The 22,520-nt window shown below is 39.1% G+C and overlaps 1 protein-coding gene across 4 annotated transcripts in view; it reads right to left on the bottom strand.

The window, feature by feature from the left end:
* Positions 1 to 4,278: 4,278 nt before the first annotated feature.
* The window catches only part of BRCC3 (BRCA1/BRCA2-containing complex subunit 3), a 52,567-nt gene continuing 34,325 nt past the window's right edge, over positions 4,279 to 22,520 (bottom strand). For 3 of the 4 annotated variants that reach the window (XM_019716069.2, XM_019716070.2, XM_019716071.2), the window contains 4 exons: positions 10,942 to 11,073; positions 10,347 to 10,390; positions 6,997 to 7,166; positions 4,279 to 5,899 (listed from right to left, as the gene is read on the bottom strand). In XM_019716069.2, coding sequence (XP_019571628.1) covers positions 7,015 to 7,166; positions 10,347 to 10,390; positions 10,942 to 11,073 — 328 coding nt within the window. In that variant the 3' untranslated portion in view covers positions 4,279 to 5,899; positions 6,997 to 7,014. Of the gene's footprint in view, positions 7,167 to 10,346; positions 10,391 to 10,941; positions 11,074 to 22,520 lie in introns of all 4 variants that reach the window. The other variant, XM_074324100.1, reaches the window with a different exon arrangement.

The raw sequence follows: 22,520 nt of genomic DNA, 5'->3' as shown, positions 1-22,520 counted from the left end.
ATAGTCTATTTCTCCTCCTAGGCAAAATCTCTGAGCCAGGCCTTTGGACCAGAGGATAGGGACAATGGCAAGCTTCTCTCTGAGTGACACCCCTACCCTCCCCCAAAGGAGGTAAGCAGTCAGTGGATGAGGGGGCAGTAGCCTAAGGTCCTTACAGCTTGCCTCTCCTGGTATGGAACCACCACCTCATAAGCTGGGGCAAGGGTTATCTGGGACCCAATTTAGAGTCTCCATCCTGTGAGTGAAAGCTGGATGAGAGAAGAGAGCCCCCACCTTTCAACTGCTTTTGTCTGGGACTTAGCCTCAGCAACAGGTAGCAAGGGGCAGGATGAGAAATGCTGAAGTCCTGCTCCTTCTGGGAAGAAAGCCTTGCAACTGGGAGCTGCGGGGAGAGAACCCTGTGTTCTTGGCTACACCATTATGCAGTGGAGTCGCCTCTCTAAGCTGGGTGAAGGGAAGAAGGGAGCTGTTCTCAGTTCAAATACTGGAGATGTTTACCAATTTTTCAGATTTTCTTGAATATTTTTGACTTGCTGTTTGCCCTTAGGAATACTTCCAGAAACTTTAATTTCTTCTTAAAAAATGATTTTCACCAGTTTCACTGGGGAGTGGGTCTGCAGATCTCCTCATACTGTCATATTGGAAGTTGACTGAAGTTTCTTCTCTTAAAGTTGCTGAAGTTAAGGTAAAGGAGGGAGCAATTTAGGGGTGGTTGCAAAGCTGCTCAAACCAGCAAGCACTGCTTTGACTTGACTCTTGATTTTAAGTGGCCTTTTGTCAGCTATAACAAATGAACTTTGAATGGCAGCTAAGGCACCAATTAGGTGGCTTGTTTCAGTCCTACTTCCTGCTGCTTAACTATAAAATATATATCAACAGGTAGCATATGCTATTGGATCCCGGGCAGTCCTTTTATATCCTCTAACCCAGACCATGTAGCCTCTGAGCACTTGGGGGGGAACCCTAACTCGCCCTGCTTTCACTCAACACTTAGGTGCTACCAGATCCCGGGGGGGGGGTCTATCTTATCTCCTAGCCTGGCCCTGTTTATCTTTTAAAAGGGCATCTGAACTCCAGCAGATTTGTCAAGCACAAGCACAAGACTGACAGATTTGGCTGGTTAAGTCACAGAAGCCTTTTTAAGATTCAGTTTATTACTTACATAGTCAGCAAACGAAAGAGAAATCAAAGGTACCAGCTTCCTGTGGTCTTTGTCCCACACACCAAAATGGACAAAAATTAAATGAAAGGGGCTGGATGACTGCATTGTGAATCGTGAGACACCCCATTGTTGAGGAGCCCCCGCTAGCAGTTTTATCATCTACATTTATGCCCTGAGAGGGGTGAGGCAGTGAGTGACCCTTTTACCTCATTAGAGCCCAGAAGGCAATGAGGAACTGGCTCATGACAGGAGGTAGGGAGGTGGGTGGCAGATGGCCTCAGAGAAGTTCTTTCTAGGTCTCCATCCTGTCATGTAACAGGAGGACCTCAGGCTGTTCTGCCAACACTCAGATCAGTTGCAGTTCAAGCCTTGCCTGTGTGGCATATGTGGATACCATATGGGCACCAGGACACCATGGCAGAGCTGTTGTCCTATACACATATCCCTCCAAAGTAGGGTATGCAACACTACAATCCAATCCAAAGGCCCCATTCAAATATTGCACTGTCCTGGGGGTGGCCGGACGGCTCAGTTGGTTAGAGCGCAAGCACTGAACAACAGGGTTGCCCGTTCAAGTCCCACATGGGCCAGTGAGCTGCGCCCTCCACAACTGGATTGAAGACAACAAGCTGCCACTGAGCCTCTGGAGGGGCAGCCGGATGGCTCAGTTGGTTAGAGTGGGAGCTCTCAACAAGGTTGCTGGTTCAATTCCCATATCGGATGGTGGGCTGTGTCCCCTACAACTAAAGATTGAAAACTGCAACTGGACTTGGAGCTGAGCTACGCCCTCCACAAGTAGATTGAAGGATGACTTCACTTGGAGCTGATGGGCCCTGGAGAAACACACTGTTCCCCTATATTCCCCAATAAAATTAAAACAAACAAAGAAATATTGCACTGTTCTAACAATTTCTTTTTCCTTTCTGGTCCAAAATCCAATACAGGAACACAAATGCATACTTAGTTTTCATGTCTTACATCTCTCAGTCTGGGGAAACTCCTTGGCCTTTTCCTATTTTTCATGTCCTTGATAGTTAAACCTCCAACTGTAAGGGTGACACTGTGTCTTCTATTTTGAGATTTAAACTTCTAGTGCAATTCGATTTTATAGTGTAGTTTAGCTTGGGACTTTGTGCAAGTTTTTCTTTGCCTCCCTTCCCTCCCCCAAACCTAAATGACTCTGTTTACCATACATTTACTATGCATACCAGTGTCAATGGTTCTGTTTACTCCAGACCCTATGCATACCAGGCTCAATGGCCCCGGTTCCTCAACGAAACCTCCAAGACTTGAAAGGTGTTTTTGCATCTGCATAAGATCCACTCCTATCCCTGAAACACACCAGTCTCTGGGAAGCACCTTTTTCCAGGAATTGCCTAACTTCCCCTCTCCTTCTGTCTCTCCTTACCTGCTTAGAAAACCTTTTGTCCTTCCTGGGTGGGAGGTGAGGGCGTGGGGGTATGGGGGTGGTCTTTGGACAGGAGCCTCCCAGAATTCCTCTCAGAATGCTGGGATTCTGAATAAACCTGCTTTTCTGTTATTATTATTATCATTATTATTCAAGCCTGCTTTTCTTCCCAGCAACCTTCAGCATGGCCACACACCCATCAATCTGCCTTAGCATCCACTGATAACTCCCACCTGAATCAGCCACTATTATGATTACCCAAAGGCAGATTCCTAATTTCATCATTCCTTCTACATTTACTACTGGGTTTGTACTTAAAGAACTTTCTTTCCTCCTGATCCACACATTTCTTTTTATCAGTGCGGATTCAGATTCTTACGTTCTTCAAAGGGTTATAATCCTTTACTGTCATTATTTTGATACACAAATTGTCCCAGATTTGGCCAATGGGGACCCTTTTCTGGTTGGACCTATTTCCTTACATTATGTCTCAAAAAAATGGGCTCAGCTTATCTCATACTTTCTGCCCCAGTCTTGGAACCAGACATTTCTCACGTGGTGGTGGTGTGTGTGTGGGGGGAGGGGCGCAGCTGGTTACCTTTAGTGAAGAACAGTATTTGAGAACCAATATTTGGGTGTTGCATGTGCTCATGGCTACCAAGGTATCACTTCTAGTCTCTTTTAGTGGACAGAGCAAGAAAAGGTATGTATGTAGGTACATATCTCTATCTGTGCATATATATAATTTTGTTTCCTTTGAAAAAGTTCGTATTAATACTTCCGTCAACACTATGAGGTTTATTGTACCCTTTCCCCCTTTCATGTTTTAAATCATTTCTCTGACACTGAGAAACCTAGCTCCCCCTTTCCTCAATATATTTACTTATTTGCTCAATTTACTTATGTGTTTAATGTAACCGAATGCTGGCTGATGTGCCATTAAGACAGCCAAGTGGAAATATATAGTTGACAGGTAGAAATGTAGGTCTGGAGTTCAGATTCAGGTCTGGATGGAGACACAGATTTATCTGTGAGCTGTTTATAGGCAAGCAAAGATAGAGAAGCCTATGAATGAATTTGAGAAGAAACAGCCAAAGAGGAAAATCAGAAAGAGTAGAATTGCATAAGCAAAAGAGATAGGTTTCAAATAACACTGGCCAATTGTGTCAATACTGAGAGATTCATTAAGGACAGGAAAAGCATCTATTGACTTTTGCTATGTGGAGGTCATTGATGACTTTGGCAGGAGTGGTTTGAATGGAGTGATGTGGGCGGAGGTCAGAATGCAATAAGTTGATCGAATAGGAGATGAGAAAACAGAAAGCAAGTGTAAATTGTTACCATCAGAGAATCTGTGGGTTGTGATTGAAAACAGAGACTCTGCTGACCAGAAGGGGATACAGGGTTGTGTGCAGATGCAGTAGATTGTGTAAACGTAAGCCAGATAGGTGCAGGTGGGAAAGTAATGACACATCTTGTTGACATCACCATTCCTTGTGATGCTTAACACTTTTAAAGACTGAACACTGAGCTAAAAGGAACCTTGGTGGTCATCTACTCTAACCTTATAAACCAAGAAAATGGGCCCAGAAAGGGAAAGGGGTGTGTGCTCAAGGTTGGCCTGTAAAAATATTCAAATCATTTTACTCCCCACAGATTTTTTTATCACTCTTTTCTTATTTCATAAAATAAGTACCATAACTCCTAGTACCTTATTTAGTGCTTACAATTTTTTATTTTGCAATAATTATAGACTTACAGGAAGTTGCAAAAATAGTACAGTGGGTCCCATGTACCCTTCGCCCAGTTTCCCCCAGTAATGAGAGGTTACATAAGTATAGTACAACTTAAAAACCAACATATTGAAAATGGTATAATACCCCTTACTAGACTACAGACCTATTCAGATTCACCCAATCTTACATGCCTTCATTTGTGGGTGTGTGTAAGTCTGTCACTTTAGCAGATATAAACTCATTTAATCAATACCATAATCAAGATACAGAACTGTTCCGTCAGCACAAAGGAATTCCTTGTGTTATCCATTGATAGTCACACATATCCCATACCCCCTCCAGTCCCTATCCCTGGCAACCATTAATCTGTTCTTCATTTCAATAATGTTGTCATTTCAAGAATGTTATATAAATCCAATCATATAGAATGTGACCTTTTGAGACTGGCTTTTTTCATTCATCATATTATCCTTGAGGCCCATCCAAGTTGTATCGATAGTCTGTTCATTTTCATTAAAGAGTAGTATTCCATGGTATGGATGGGTGGTTTAGCCCATCTTACAGGAAGTTGCAATTACAGGAAGTTACTCACTCAATTACAGGATATCTGGGTTGCTTCCAGCTTAGGGCTATTACAAATAAAACTGCTAAGGACATCTGTGTATAAGTTTTCATACCACACAGGTTTTCATTTCTCTGTGATAAATGTCCAGGAGTTCAACTACTGAGTCGTGTGGTATGTGTATGTTTAAGTTTGTTAACATTTCCGAACTCTTTTCCTGAGTGGCTGTATCATTTTACATTCTTATCAGCCATGCATGAAAGATCCAGTTTGTATGCTCACCAGCATCTAGTATTTTCAATATTTTTGTTTTAGCCATTCTGATAAGTAGACGTAAATCATTGTGGTTTTAATTTCCATTCCCTGATGACTAATGAAGTTCAACATCTTTTCATGTGCTTATTTGTCATCCATATATCCTTTAGTGAAATGTCCTTATGTCTTTTGCTGATTTTCTAATTAGATTGCTTGTTTTTTACTGTTATATATTCTAAATTGATCATATATATGGTTTGAAAATTAATTCTCTTCCTCCTGTTAATTTTTTTGTAGAGCAACAGTTTTCATTTTGATGAAGTTCAATATATTAACTTTATCCTTTTAGGATTGTGCTTTTGGGGTGAAGGCCGAAAACTTGTTGCCTAGCCCAAGGTCCTGAAGATTTTTCCATGATTTTACTTCTAAAAACATTATAGTTTTATATCTTACATCTAAGTCCATGATACATTTTGAGTTAATTTTTGTATAAGGTATGCAGTTTCGGTCAATGTTCTCTCTATCTCTCTGTTTTTTTTTTTTTGTTTTTTTGCCTATGGGTGTCCAATTACTCCAGCATCATGTGTTGAAAACACTATCCTTCCTCCATTGAGCTGCTTCTGTACCTTCATCAAAATCAGTTGGGTATATACCATACCATCTTGATTACTCTAGCTTTCTAGTAAGTCTTGAAGTCAGGTAATGTGAATCCTCCAACTTTTTCTTCAAAATTGATTTAGCTTAATTAATTTTACACCTGGATTTTTTCATCCTTCCTATAGGGAAAGAAAAGAACAGAGAAGAGCTGTGGCTATGGAAAATTAGGGAAAATAATTGCATTTCACTGCATATGCCCTATGGTAGCGGTTTTCAGACTTTAGTATGCCTTAGGATCATCTGGGGAGTTCATGAAAATACCTGGGTTCCACCCCCAGAGATGAATTTTGACTTCCAAGTGATTCTGGTGCAGGTGGTTCAGGACCACACTATGAAATATGAAAAACAATAATCTAAGGAGGAATAAGGAAAAAAACACACAATCCTTTGTCACTGTTGTTGAGATTGAGGTTCTCTTTGTTTTCTTTCTTTCCACCTCCTCCAATTCCCACTTTAATTTCTAGTATGAAACAGGCTTGACTCTTTTCTGAAGACATACTCACCGTTTGTGGTTACACATAGTAAGAATAATGCAACAGAACTTTCTGAAGTATGATTTTTGTTACATCCTAAATCCTACATATTTCTGGAAAAAACACATTTATGTTACAGGAAGTTCCTAGGTAAATAGGATCTGCTCGATACAAATTTGCTTGACAGTCAAACATGATAGAACTCATCTATTTGGTTAGAAAGGCACCCACGTAGATTCAACTTTGATTGGTATCTCAGAATCCATAGTTCAGAGATCAAGAAGGAAGACATAACTAACCCTTGTGTACTTATTTACTTGTCCATCATAAACATTGTAGCTACCAAACTGAAACATTACTCTCCTTCTTTTAGCTTATTCTAGGGAGCGTATCTGAAAATGGAAATAAAGATTTCCAAGTTAAACAAGGAGAAAATAAACATTTAAAATAAATAAACTCCCCAGACATCTTGTTACAGGTTGTCCTTGCCAGTGTATCTTCCATCGACTTTAGAAAAAAAAAAACTTTCATATTCTACTTAAATCATCTTGCATATGCCCTTTGTGGGCTGGTTACAGGTACGTAGGAAGGTTCATTAAACCCCAATGAAGCTTTTAGGAAGACATCTTGTGTTTAGTCCATGCATAAAACTCCTCCCTTGGGATATAAAAAGAGCTATTCCATTGTCTGCCTACACACGAGGTGTGTGAATTTCCAGACCATTGAAAAAAAAGGTTTTTTACCCCATTTTGTCTCCCACTTTATTCTAGAGAAGAAAGTTCTTGCATAAGCTCTTCCTTTTCTTGTTGCAACTCCTGCAAATGCTGCTGGTTTTGCTCCAGTCTGTCCTCCAACCACTGTAGGAGAGGCCCGCTGACTGCTGACATCTGACTGCACAGATTCTTGGTAAACACTTCAATAGGAAAAACACAGATGAGACAACACTCCACCACCAAAAGCCCCCCAGCTGTGAGCACAGAAAGAAGGGGTTGGAAGCCGAAGTAGAAAAAGTGCGGTAAGTAGGACAGGCCAGCCAGTGGAAAGACAGAACAGCCAAGCAAAGATACCTATTCTGAGGCCATCGTGAGCATCCCTGGATCCATAAGCCAGAGGAGAGCCTGGCTAAGCAGAAAGCAGAAGAAGACCAGCTCTTTACTCCCTTAGGCAAAAGCGCTAAGAGCTACAGAAGGTTTCTTTCCCCAGCCCAGTGTAAATGACCATAACTTGCTAGAGAGGTAGAACTCTGCCTTCGGCCAACTTAGTTTCCCACAAGTCCAGTAGGAAAACTGCCTAAGAAATGCTATGTACATTGGAAAAATCAGTATACTGATTCAATCCTCCCTTTTAAAATGAGGAAACACCAGCGAGATGAAGCGTAAGGGACTTATCATCTTTCATGTCTTTTACTGTGAATGTTCCACTCACGGTGAGACCAGGATTCGATGGCACTCTTTTTAAAACAAATTCAACCTAATGGAAATATCTTTTTCTCTCTCATATTACTTGACTTACTGAAAATGACCACTGTAATACTGCGGGGTATACCTTCCAAAATATAGGTATACATATATATATATATATATATATATATATATATATATATATATGTGTGTGTGTGTGTGTGTATACTTTTGAATAAAAACTGTATGGTTGTGGATGTTACTTTTTCTCCAAATGATATTCCATGGTCATCTTTCTGTGTCAGTAAAAATCTAGTTTTCCTTCTGAAGGGCTACACAATATTCAAAAGAATGGATGTGCCAATTTAATAAGTCCTCTATTGATGCACCTTTTGGCAGCATCCAATTTTTTGCTATTTCAAAGACTGCAATTAATACCCCTTTAAATTTATTTTTGCACACTTGTCCTACAAGCTTTTCATGGATACATTCATAGAAATGGAACTGCTATATTCAAGTCCATGTGTATTTTAAAACTGATTATCCAGTAGTTTCCAGATTGTGCCGAATGGTACCTCCAGGAACCGAACATGGGAGTGTTCATTTTTCCCACATCCTCACGTGTTTCTCTTTCAATTTAATCTTTGTCAAAAGAAAATTTGAAAAATTGATTATTTTCTCTTAATCCACACTTCTTTTAAAGATTACTGTGAATAATTTGGTTTTCTGGTAGGAGTCTGTGAAAGTCTTTAATTCTTATTTAGTCTTTTGCGAGTTCAGGGTTTCAGATTATACTTAAGCCATTACCTCCCCAGACTTTGAGAACTATCCTCTTATATTTGACTCCTGTATTTTTTTTCCTTTTAAAAATGAGCTTCACAGGGGTATAATTTACAGAGAATAATATGACCTCATTTTAAGTGTTCAGTTCAATGAGTTTTGACAAATGCGTACCGTTGGTAACCACTCCTGGTCAGGGTATGGATCATTTCCATCAGCCCCAAGGCTCCTCTGTAGCTCCTTTCACAGTCAACGCCCCTTCACGTCTGGCCCCAGCAGCTACTAATGAGCTTGCTGTCACCAAAGGTTAGTTTTGCCTAGTCTTGAATTTCATATAAGTGGAATGGTAGAGTATGCAGCATTTTGTGTGATGCTTCTTCCACTTGTCATACTGCTCTGGAGATTCGTCCAGGTTTGTTCACGTATCAGTAGCTGTTCTTTTTGTTGTTGAACCAAGGTCCATTGTGTGGATGGCTCACGCTTTGTCCACTCATCCACAGACAGACACTTGGGTGTTTCCACTCTTTGGCTATTGTGAATCATGCTGCTAGGAACATTCCCGTGCACAGTTTTGTTTGAACACATGTTATCAACTCTTTGGGGTATATGCCTAGGAGAGGAACTGCTGCTGGGCCATTTGGTCACTGTAATTACTGACCTCTTTCCCAAACTGATACACCATATTGAATCTAAATGTTTAATTCTATCTGAAATTTGTTTTTGTGTAGGATGCTAGGTAGGAATCGAATTTTCCTCCAAATGGAAATAAACGAATATAAGTCCAGGAAGGTGAAAACTGTCTCTCTTGTTCAGCACTGTACCCCAGTGCCTAGACTAGTGCCTGAGAGTAGGCACTCAAACGTTTCTTGAATGAATAAACTTAACAAATGAACTGTACCAATACTGTTTAGTGAATAATTCACCCTTTTTTACTGATTTGAAGCAACATCTTCCTTAAATATAAATTCTTCTATATATATGGGCCAATTTTGGGGGCTCTGTTCAGTTCTGCTGATTTATTTGTCCACTTCTGACTTAAATTGCTTTGCCTTTAGAGTCTCGCTACATTTTATATATGACCAACTTTTAACTCTTTGTCATGTTTTACTTTCAGATAGAAACGATGAGACAGATACACTAAGGCATCTCTCTCTCCTTTTTCTCTCAGAGTATTTGCTTGTAACACTTGAAGGCCTTACCCTTTTTCTTCATTGGTGACTTTGCCAGCCACTAGGAAAGATTGCACAGAATGGCCTGAGAGTCAAGGTTACACCGGAAATGTGGGTGGGTAGGTGTATATGTTGGGGAAAAGTAATTTTGTAAGTCGTATTGAGCTTGCTGTCCTTTGGCCTTGTATAGGAATTCCTTCTGTATCTATTGACACGAAACGATTTCTTCCGTTATGCCCTCCTTTGATCCTTTTGTCTGTCTATCTCTTTCAACTCGCACCACAATAGGCTGCTAGTGGTATGCTAGAACCAGCTTAAACCAGCTCATAAGAGCCAACTGTTGAAATTTCAGGAAGCATGTGATCTGACTGAAGCCATATTACTTGCTTAAAACCTGCCATGATAGGGGCATTATACCATGGCAACTGGCAAACACACCAAGTCAGGGCCCTCCCCGCTCCCAGAACTGGTTGTTAAACATGTCCCAGCACACCACTGACGAGGCCTATCATAAAGCTTGTTCCTGTCCTTCCTCCAGTCTTACTCTAGGTAGCATTTAGATTATTCAAGGGTCCACGGCTCTGAACAGAAAAGTTGGGAGCAAGATGAATGAATGGCAAAGCTCTTGGGAAAGGAAACTTAAGCATAACTTGTACCCATCACTTCAATCACTTAAACAAAATTAGCTTCTGTCAGCTAAGTATTTCAGAGATCACCGCCTATACTCAAGAAAAATAATCTTACCTGAGCCATTATGGATCTTGGTTACTGAGTCCAGATGTGTAAGGCTAAAGGGATAAAATAGTTTAGGTGAGTAACAAAGCAGCAGTGAAGTGAAAACAAAATGGTCACAGACTACATAACAAAACGATCAACTGCACCAGACCTCTGCCATCTGCATTAGATGAATATGCATAATTTAAAATCCCATTATTGTTACAATTTTCATGATTTTTAAGATGTGATTTTATGCAGAACTTCGAGATAACTCAGAGATAATTTTGAAGTTACTGTCTCTCATTGAAGCCTTCACACAGTACACCATTATTGGGCAAGACCCAGTGCATGGCCACAGGGCTACTAACATACTGTAGCTGATTTTTTTTTACAACCAAAAAAGGGTCTTTGCCCTTGAAGGTTCCAATGTGATAAACACATGTTAAGAGATTGTTATCATGCAGTGTGAGGAACACTATGGTTGGAAACCTCTGTAAAGCATTGTCACAGACAAGTGACAGGGAAGGGGCTCCAGAGTTGACCTGCTGAAGATGAAAGGACAGAAGAGGAGAACAGGGCCCGGGCCTGAGAAGTGGAGCCCAGGAGCGCGGAAGGTCTCTACCTGTGGATCCTCCGATACGCATCCTGCTCCTCTTGGCACAGGATCTTGGGCAGCTCGACTGCTGATTCAAGGCACACTTTTCCAATGGTTACATGAGGTACGATGTGGATTGGGATTTCAATTCTCTCGTACCTGCAAGACAACCAATTCAGGTCACTTTTTTGTTTGTTTCCAGCTTTATTCAGGTATAACTGACAAGGAGGAATTTTACACACACACACACATATATGTACATATATGTGTGTGTGTGTATATACATATATACATACATATGGTTTACAAATTGATATTTTGATACGTATGTCTTGTGAAATGATCACTGCATTCAAGCTAATTAAAATATCCATCACCTCACACAATTACCTCTTTTTGTGGTGAGAACACTTAAGATTTACTTTCTTAGCAAATTCCAAGTCTATAATACAATATTGTTAACTGTAGCTGCCATGTTGAACATTAGATTTCCAGAACTCATTCATCCTGAAACTGTACCCTTTGGCTAACACTTCCTCATTTTCTCCTCCATCACCCCGCCCCTGGCAACCACCATTCTACTCTCTGCTTCTATGAATTTGACTAGTTTAGATTCCACATATAAGTGAGACATGCAATATTTATCTTTCTGTACCTGGCTTATTTCACTTAGCATAATGTTCTCCAGGTTCATCCATAATGTTGCAAATGGTATGTCTATATACACACACATATACACACACCACATTTTATTTATCCACTTGTCCACTGACAGACATGTAGGTTGTTTTAGTATCTTAGCTATTGTGAATAATGCTGCAATGAACATGGGAGTGCAGATATCATTCTGAGCTCCAGGTTTCATTGCCTTTGCATATATACCAAGAAGTGGCTCAGTTTTTAATGCTGAGTTGTCATAATGAGAAATTCTCTACAGTTTTAATAGAAATTTGGGGATATGGCATGCTTCAAAGGTTAAACATTCCTGTAATTCATTTAGTATCTCAACTTCAAAGTGGATAGAGTTCAAACTGAGTTCACCAGAGGAGAAAATTAAAAGCACATTTGCAGGGTCAGTATTTTCTAGCATCATAGAAAATCTGAGGCCAATTCTGTAAACTTAACAAAAGCCTTCAGAGCCCAAGGCTCTTATGCTTGCTCTCCAGAGAAGGGTAATCACTATTTAACAGTATTTTCAGTCAGGAAGTTGCCAGTGAGGTTGAACACATTGATCACAAAGCCTGGAGAAGAGGACTGGCAGACTCTTCAATGACTCCATTAGACTCATGAAAATGAGATTACTCCTCTAAATGTTCGCTTGTTCTAACTCAGTGTTCGCCAATGGCCCTCACTTCCTATTCGCTCTCCTGGGGGGAAATAGGTAAGAAATTCACAAATACTTGCATTTCCATGCTAGTGTGGCAGAAACAGATATGCTTGCTACCAAAGCCAACCTACTTCTCACCCCAAATACAGCTGAACTGCGCCTACCAGAAGGTTCAGTGGAACAACCAGGCTGAGGGCCCCTGGCCTTGTGAGACCACATTAGCACACGGGGATATAGCAGCATAAGATCTAGCTCCCCTCTCTCTTTCCTACCCAGCAGAATGTTTCTGGGCCCCATACCACAATGTGTGCGTCGACAGAACACAAATGATGAAGGATAACAAGCACCTCTCCCTTCCCAATATCCAAGTTGTCAGGGAGAAAGTCATGTAAGAGTACATAGTAGCTGCTTGTGGTTTGCAGAAGGTCCTCTGAAGTCATACACAGTGACTGTTATTACTGACTTTTCCAGAAAACCTGAAGAAGTCAATATGCTGCTGCTATTAGTCTGCTTACCAGGGTTTCCCACTGAGTTTGTCAGGACCATGAGCACAAATGGTTCCAGTGGTCCACTGAGACTGGGCACACATCTTCATAAATTCTTAGTGGGAATAGCTACAGGTTCTGTGAGTTTACTCAAAACTACAATCCCAACCTAGGTAGGTAGAGATCCAAAGCTTAGCAGGGATTCTGCCTCTGCTAACGAACTAGATGGTTAAGACCAATCATCCCGTTGAGAGCAACTAGAATAGCTGGGCCAAATAAAATGGCAGCTGTTGGAAATTACTAGATAGTTACCGAAGCAGAAATTGTGGGGTCAAGGTCCGGAAGAGGAGGAAACTTCAGAGAGATGAGCCTGACATTCAAAGACAGTCTTCCTGGAAAGGCATCTGCTGATTCCAGAGGAGGAAGCTTATTGGCTGGGAAGCTGAAGAGAATTTCCAAAAGGGCTTATGTGTTTTGGGTGACAAAATTAGGATTCAGGGCCTATCAAGGCAGGGAGAGGCCCTAGTAAAATGTTTCCAGGCTTTGGGTTGGGACGTCAACAGTATATATACTAGGAGTAAAATTAGACCAGCCCTTACAGGGACTGGAGGCCCAACTTTGAATCATCTCAATTCCTAATTGGATTAATGTGAGCTGATAATCCTGCTACCAGTTATGGTGTAGAAGGTCACCAAAGAGCATTACACTGACCATATCAACAAGAAAACAGGTAAAACAAAAAAATATCAATTAAAGACAAGACGTACATCAGCTGAAATGGATTTTAATAACAGGACCCAATTAAATGTTATCTACAAAAAACTCACTTCAGATGTAAGGTCACACTTAGGCTGAAAGCGAAAATATGGAAAAAGATATTCTGTGCAAATAGTAACTGAAAGAGAGCAGGGCTATACCTACAGCAGACAAAATAGACTATAAGTTAAAAACTGTTACAAGGACAAAGCAGGACATTATATAAGGATGAAAGGGTCACTTAACCAAGAGGTTAAATAATTATAAATATTTACATACCACATCAGAGCTCCCAAATATATGAAGTAAACAGACAAGAGTTGAAGAGATAGATTGACAGCAACACAATAATAGTAGGTGATGTCAATATCCCTCTTTCAATAACTGATTGAACAATCAGGCAGAATAAGGAAATAAGAGGACCTGAACAACACTATAGATTAATTGGACCCAACAGATATATACAGAATAGTTCACCCAACAACAGTAAAATTTACATTCTTCTTCTTTTTTTTTTTTTTTTAATTTTTTTTTTTTAATTAAATTTATTGGGGTGACAATTGTTAGTAAAATTACATAGATTTCAGGTGTACAATTCTGTATTACATCATCTATAAATCCCATTGTATGTTCATCACCCAGAGTCAGTTCTTCCATCACCATATATTCGATCCCCCTTACCCTCACCTCCCCCCACACCCCCCTTACCCTCTGGCAACCACTAAACTATTGTCCGTGTCTATGAGTTTCTGTTTCTCATTTGTTTGTCTTGTTCTTTTGTTGTTTTTGGTTTATATACCACATATCAGTGAAATCACATGGTTCTCTGCTTTTTCTGTCTGACTTGTTTCGCTCAGCATTACTCTCTCTCCTGGGTATCTACCCAAAAAATCTGAAAACATTTAGAGATAAAGACACGTGTGCTCCAATGTTCATTGCAGCTTTGTTTACGGTGGCCAAGACATGGAAACAACCAAAATGTCCTTCGATAGATGAATGGATAAAGAAGTTGTGGTACACATTCTTCTTCTTGAATGCATGTGAAACATTCTCTAGGATTCATTGTGAGTATTCAGCATACAAATCTTGTATATGTTTTGTTGTTTCTATTTGCACACAACACTATTATCTATCTGTATGAGTTTAGCAAAGTCGCAGAATACAAGATTAACACAAAAAAATCAGTTCTGTTTTTATATTCTAACAGTGAATATTTATAAATGGAAGTGTTTTTTTAAAAATGCCCTTCAAAATAGCATTATTGTGAATAATGCTATAATAGGCGTGCAAATATCTTTCAGATCCTGCTTTCAATTCTGTTGGATATATACCCAGCGGGGGTTGCTGAATCATACCATAATTTTAGCTTTAATTTTTTTTAACATGTTGCATACGGATCACGAGAATCTTCATGAGGGATTTAAACCCCACCGTATGCAATGTGTTAAGGAACTGCCATATTGTTTTCCATAGATGCTGCACCATTTCATATCCCCACCAATAGGGCACAAGGATTCCAACTTTTTCACATCCTCACCAAACACTTGTTCTTTTCCATGTTTTGGATAGACATCTTAATGAGTGTGAGGTAGCTCATTGTTTTGATTTGCATTTCTCTAATGATTAGTGATACTGAGCATCTTCTCTTATGTGTGTTGACCATTTGTCTATCTTCTTTGAAGAAATGTACACTTGAGTCCTTTGCCCACTTTTAAATTGAGTTGTTTTGTTGTTGTTGAGTTGTAGGAATTCTCTGTATTCTGACTATCAACCCCTCATAAGATACATAATTTGCAAAAATTTCCCCCATTCTGTAGGAGGCCTTTTCACTCAATTGTGTCCTTTGAAGCACAAAAGTTTTTTTTTTTTTGTGTGTGTGTGTGTGTGTGTGTGTGTGTTTTTAAGTTTAATGTAGTTCATTTGTCTATGTTTGCTTTTGTTGCCTGTGCTTTTGGTGTCCTATCCAAGAAGTCAATGCCAAATTCAATCTTGTGAGTTTTTCACGTTTTCTTCTAGGAGTTTTATAGTTTTAGGTCCTTATATTTGGGTTTTTATTCCATTTTGAGTTAATTTTTGTATATGATGTATATGCACATTCTCCCTATGTCCGCACGGTTTTCTATGGGTACTCTGGTTTCCTCCCACATCCCAAACATGTGCATGTGAGGTGAATTGGCGCGTCTACATTGTCCCAGTGGGAGTAAGTGGGTGTGTGTGAGTGTGATGTGCCCCATGATGGAAGGACGTCCTGTCCAGGGAAGGTCCTCGCCTTGCACCTTGAGCTGCCAGGAGAGGCTCTAGTCATCTGCGACCCTGAACTGAAATAAGTGGGTTGGAAGATTATCTTACTTGTTTCTATCAATCTTTCTTAAATGTACATATAAGCTCAAATTTATTTCAATGTTTAATGTTAGAAGTGTTTCATGTCTTTTAAAAAAAACATACTACAATTTAATAATATTAATAGCACAGTAAAAATATCAGCTATTGCATATGTATGTTGCAAGATGACAATGATAATAAAGCTTATAAGTATTGTGCAGTGATAACATACCCAGAACAGTAAATGAGGTATCTTTAAATAAACTACTTTCAGAATAAGGACATATGGTTGCAAATTACAAGATCAAGAATGCAGTGAACGGAACTGAATGCTCAGGTCTTTATTTAGAAGTTTGGTGATAGTTTTGTGACCAGGAACTTGTTGATATCAATTAGCTTATGGTCAAATTGGTTTCATTATATGTCACTTCACTTAAAGTTACAGTTTCCAAGAACCCATCGACAGCATTAAGTAAGGATTTACTGTACGCGACTGAGAAGGCATGGCAGGAGAAACAACCAACCATGAAAGGCTTCAGGTTTTGGGCTTTTACCCTGAGGGCATTAGGGAGCAGGGCCATTTTTAGAAAAGCTACAGCATAGATCCCAGATTGGGAGGAAGGAAGACTGGAGCACAATGGGTGGATGAAATGAAAACCAAAACTAAAAGACTTAAAAAAACATAATGAGAATGAAAATACTACTACTATCCCAGCATGTATGGGATATATTTAAAGCAGAGATAAGTAGAAATTCATAGCCTTAAGTGCATATCAATAAAAATGAAAGACTAAAAATATATTAATTAAATTCCAAACTCCAAATGCTAAGATAAAGCACAACAAAATAACCAAAATAAGACATAAGGAAATAACGAAAGAAATAAGGAAACAAAAGAAAAATTAATGAGGTCAGGAGTGAACAAACAATCAAATTAATAAATAAAAATAATTGGGGGAAATTAACAAAATAGACATACCACTAGCTAACATAATCATGGGGGGGGGAGGAAAAAGCACAGATATGCAAAATATGAAACGACAAGGAGGAGAGAACTAATGAAATAGAAAAGCGCTAAAACACCATAAAAGACTATCTGGCAGATAGCTCTCTACGCAAATAAATATGAAAATGAGACAAAATGGATATAACTTCTTTGGAAAATACAGTTTACCAAAATTAACACCATCAGGGAAGTGACAACAACTACACTACAAAAACCCCATAGCAGAAATAAAGAAATATATAAAGAACTACCTCTCAAATAAAAGGCCCTGTTGCTTTCATAGGGGTATACTGAAATCTGATAAAAACAGTACCAAAATATTCTAAAAAGTTATAAATTATGACTATAGATGCAAAAGTACTAAATAAAATATTAGCAAATATAGCCCAATACCACATTAAGACAACCTAGGAGGATATTTTTCCAAAAAGTCAAGCTTGGTTCAATAATAGGAAATCTATTAACACATCACATTAATATATCAGAAGAAAGTCAGTCATAATTGCTTTCAGAGATACTAAAAAACTTAACAAAATTCACACTCATTCCTGATTTAAAAACAAAATAAGAAATAGCATTTTGTGGATACTTTCTTAATATGGAAAATATGTATTCCTTAGTTCTGAATACAAAGTTACTTAAAGGCAAAACTGTACAGGAATTTCCACAAGGATCAGAAGCAAAGCAAGAATGCCTACTATTTTCACTACCATTTAAATGTTGTAAAGGGAATATCAGGCAATAAAGCTACACATAATAAATAAATTAGAGGCACAGGAATTGGAGAAGTACAACTTTGTATTTACAGATGAGACATGGTATTTATCTGGAAAGCTCTAGAAGATCAAATGTAAAATTAACTGCATGAATTCAGGAAGGTAAAAATTTACATACAGGAATAACAGCCTTCAAATATACAAACAACAAAAAGAGTCACAATGGAAAACATAAACCCATTCAAAATGCACACACACACACACACAAAAAAAGAATCGCCTGAGCAGCAAAGTTTGAGAACCCCTGTGTTGAAACACACAACCTCCACCCCATTCAGGCCATCTGACATGCCTTTCCTCTACCTGGAGTCCCCCCGCCCGATTTTTACTTGGCTAACTTTTACTCACCCCTCAGAAACCAGCTTAAGAATGCTTTCTTCTGCAAAGACTTCCCTGACTGTTCCCTAACTACCTGACAGCACTTATAACAGCTACAATGAATTGTGTAATTCCCTTTTTTCTTTTACCATATGCTTTTTCCCAGCTTTATTGTGATATAGTTGACATGTAACATTGTGTAAGTTTAAGGTGTTTAACGTTCAATACACTTATATATTGCAAAATGACTACCACCACCGTACCGTGTTAGCTAACATCTCCATCCATCATATAATTACCAGTTCTTTCTTTGTGGGGAGAATATTTAAGTTCTACTTTCTTTGAGAAGTCATGACACCAGGCCTCATTCTTTACCTATTATAAAAGTCACAATCTCTGGGGGAGGGACCCAGGAATTCAGTGTGTGTGTGTATTTAAAAAAAACATCGAGCAGTCTTAGGTACCCAGCGAAATTGAGAGAAGGTACAGAGATTTCCTATATCCCCCTGGCTCCACACAGGCACAGCCTCTCCCATTATCAGCACCTCCACCAGAGTGGGACATCTGTTACAACTGATGAGCCAACATTGATACATCATCATCACCGAGTCCATACTTGACATTAGGGTCACTCCTGATGTTGTACATCCTATGGGTTTCCACAAGTATATAAGGATATTTGTCTACCATTATGGTATCATACTCTGCTGTGCTCCCTATTCATCCCTGCCTCCTCCCTTACCCCTGGCAATCATTGTTCTTTTTACTGTCAAAAGAGTTTTTCCTGGGCCGGCCCTGTGGGTCAGCAGCTGGAGCTCTGTGCTCCTAACTCCGAAGGCTGCCGGTTCGATTCCCACATGAGCCAGTGGGCTCTCAACCACAAGGTTGCCAGTTCAATTCTTCGACTCCTGCAAGGGATGGTGGGCAGCGCCCCCTGCAACTAAAATTGAACACGGCACCTTGAGCTGAGCTGCCGCTGAGCTCCCGGATGGCTCAGTTGGTTGGAGCACGGGCTCTCAACAACAAGGTTGCCGGTTCGACTCCTGAAAGGGATGGTGGGCTGTGTCCCCTGCAACTAGCAATGGCAACTGGACCTGGAGCTGAGCTGCGCCCTCCACAACTAAGACTGAAAGAACAACAACTTGAAGCTGAACAGAACCCTCCACAACTAAGATTGAAAGGACAACAATTTGACCATTGTTCCCCAATAAAGTCCTGTTCCCCTTCCCCAATAAAAAATCTATAAAAAAAAAAGAGTTTTCCCTTTTATGGCATATCACATAGTTAAAATCATATAGTATGGAGCCTTTTCTGATTGGCTCAGTATATTTTATAAACTGCTCAGGCGATTCCTATGTTCAGCCACGTTTGCGAATAAGTGCTCTAACTCACTTTTCTTCCTCCATACCTTCCAATCTATTCAGTTAAAGCATTCCTTAATTTTTGGTGACAAAATATTCCTTAGAGTTGCAGAGAAGTAAAGCAAGCCTATTACCCTTCTTTATAAAGAAGAAAAAATAAGGTCAGGTACATGAGTTTTCTTTCTAACAATACAGGCAGACCTTGTTTTATTGCACTTCACTTTACTGCGCTTTCACAGACACTGCATTTCTTATAAATTGAAGGCAAGCCCCTGCACCAGCAAAAAGATTACAACTCGCTGAAGGTTCAGATGGTTAGCATTTTTTGGCAATAAATTATTTTTTAATCAAGGTTATGTACATTTTTTTTTAGAGATAATGCTATTGCACACTTCATAGACTACCATATAGTAGAAACATAACTTTTATATGCACTGTGAAACCAAAAAATTCACGTGACTTGCTTTATTGTGATATTCACTTTATTGCAGTGGTCTGGAACCAGACCCACAGTATCTCTGAGGTGTGCCTGTGAAAGAAAGCTTATGATCAGCAAAGTGCTTTCTTGCTAGATGTGAAATCTCAAAGGGACCTTAAGTTCTTCAAACTGTCTTCATTCCTTCTCGTGCTGCAGACATTCAAGATGGGGAAGGTGAGAATTCTGCTAGCTCTAACAAGCTACTTTGTTTACTTTTCTGTGACATTCATTTATGATTTACTGCTTCAAAGGTATATGAGATAGGCTTTAGAGAAACCATGTCATAAAATATATGGCTACTCTAAACATTCACTTGATTCAAACACTGTACTGTACTGGGTCACATAAGGGATTTGGCAATGAGCTTACTTTCCTTTCTTTCAAGATATTTTGTATTCAAACTTATAAAATCCTCTCACTGTGAATATGATGTTAAAGGACCAATCACATTATTCTCTCTCCATTTTAGAGTTTTTAAAAATAAAGTGATTTGGGATTACAAAAAGAAAAAAGATAAAATGGAAATAAACCTAAACAAGAAATGTGCAAAATCTATATGAGAAAAACTGAACACTTTCTTGAAAGACACAAAAATAGAAAAGAGCAAATGGAAGACATCCAGTGTTCTTGGAAGGTCTTATATTAATTTGAACACTCAGAGGCCATTGGAGGATCATGAATTGGCCTCATTTCAATATTGTTGTGTCTCAGGGAATGGGGAAGCCCGGAGACAAGGAGATAGCAGAACAGCCAGTCTGTGCAGCAGGCAGAATACACACATTTATCAATTAAGTTTGTCATCTTATATGGGTGTGTTTTGTGGTGCCCCAAAACAATTACAATCGTGACATCAAAGGTCACTGATCAAGATCACCGTAATGAATCAATAATGTAAAGATTCTGTAGGGTATCCGATGGACACGTGCCCCATGTGGGAGACCACCTCAGGGATGATGTAGATGCCTGATCACTGCACTGTACACCTGAAGCTGAACAATAATGAATGCCAACTATAATTTTATATATATGTATATGTATATATTTACAAGAAGCGGAGTACAGCATTAGGAATAGAGACAGTGGAAATGTAATGGCTGTGTGCGATGTCAGAGGGGTAGTGGATGGGGGAAGGGGGGTTGACACTGTGTGAGGGATATAAATGATAAATGTCTAACTATTACATTGTTTTGTGCACCTGGAACTAATTTAAAAAAATTTTAAAAAAAGAATATATAGGACTGACTGTCCATGAAAGCCATTTTAAAAAAAAAAGGTCACCATAATGAAAAAGTTTGAAATATTGTGAGAATTACCAAAATGTGACAGAGAGACACGAAGTAAGTAAATGTTTTTGATAAAATGTTGCCAATAGACTTGCTCAATGCAGGGCTGCCACACCTTCAATTTATAAAAATCGCAGTATCTGTGAATCACAACAGAAGTGGAGCACAATAAAGGAGGCATATGCCTGTATACTATTGGTAGGAATGTAAAATGGCAAAGCAGTATGGAAAATAGTGCAGGGTTATCAAAAAATTAAAAATAGAAGTACCCTGTGATCCACAAATCCCACTTCTGGGTATTTATCCAAAATAATTGAAATCAGGATCTTAAAAAGATAACTGTACTCTCATGTTCATTGCAGCATTGTTCACAGTAAACGAGACCTGGAAACAACCCAAGTGTCCACTAACAGATGAATGGATAAAAGTATGGCATATACATACAAAGGAATATGATTCAGCCTTAAAAAAGAAGGAAATCTGCCATTTGTGAAAACATGGATAAACCTGGAAGACATTATGCTAAATGAAATAAGCCAGGCACAGAAAGACAAATACAGCGTGATTCCACTTATATGAGGTATCTAAAGTAGTCAAACCCTTAGAAGCAAAGACTGCAACAGTGCTGGTCATTGGATGGGGATACGGGAAAGGGGAGTTTTATTCCATGAGCATAAAGTTCCAGTTATGCTATATGAATAAGTCCTAGAGATCTGCTGTACAACATGGTGCCTATAGTTAACAATAAGGTATTGTGTACTTCAAAATGTGGTAAGAGGATAGATTTCATATTGTCTCCTTACCACAAAAATAAAAACGATAACAAAAATCAAAGGACACAAGAAAACTTTGGAGGTGTTCGATATGTCTATTATCTTGACTGTGGTGATGGTATCACACCTACTTACGTATGTCCAAAGTCATCAAACTGTATACATTAAATATGTGCAGTTCTTTGTATAACACTTTTACCGTAATAAAGCTGTTAAAAACAACAGAAAAACAAAAAGGAAAAAAAGTAGCACTGTGCAGCTAAAATAAGGTCTTAAAGATTAAGGTGATTAAAAAAAACAACAGAACACTCACTGAGTGCCATAATTTTCATTGTTCATGATTATGTCTATTATTTTATGTGAGATGACATTCTAACCCTAAACCTGATTTATATGTAGGCTCTAGATCAGAAACAAAAAATGAAAAGCCAGAGTGAAGACAAAATAAGGATAAGGCTCAGGAACTCAAACAACCAAGAAGAGGGGGATCTGCTTCTAGCCCAATCAAAATCTGTTTCTGTGAAATGCAGAAGCAGTGCTTGTAGTGATGACTTTGCTGATCTTATCAGTGCCTTAAATGAAACAGATTCAGGCCCTGACATTCTTGAAAGGACACACAGAGTAAGCATTGGCCCTGCTCTTGCCCAGCCACACCGTCTGAAACAAGCCACTTTATTTCTGCAGACTCAAGTTTCTGAAAGACACTCAGTGACTTTTTAAA

The sequence above is a fragment of the Rhinolophus sinicus genome, chromosome X, assembly GCF_036562045.2.
Source record: "Rhinolophus sinicus isolate RSC01 chromosome X, ASM3656204v1, whole genome shotgun sequence".
Classification (NCBI taxonomy): domain Eukaryota; kingdom Metazoa; phylum Chordata; class Mammalia; order Chiroptera; family Rhinolophidae; genus Rhinolophus; species Rhinolophus sinicus.
The sequence above is the reverse complement of the archived record's forward strand: the minus strand, read 5'-3'. Positions and strand labels throughout refer to the sequence as shown.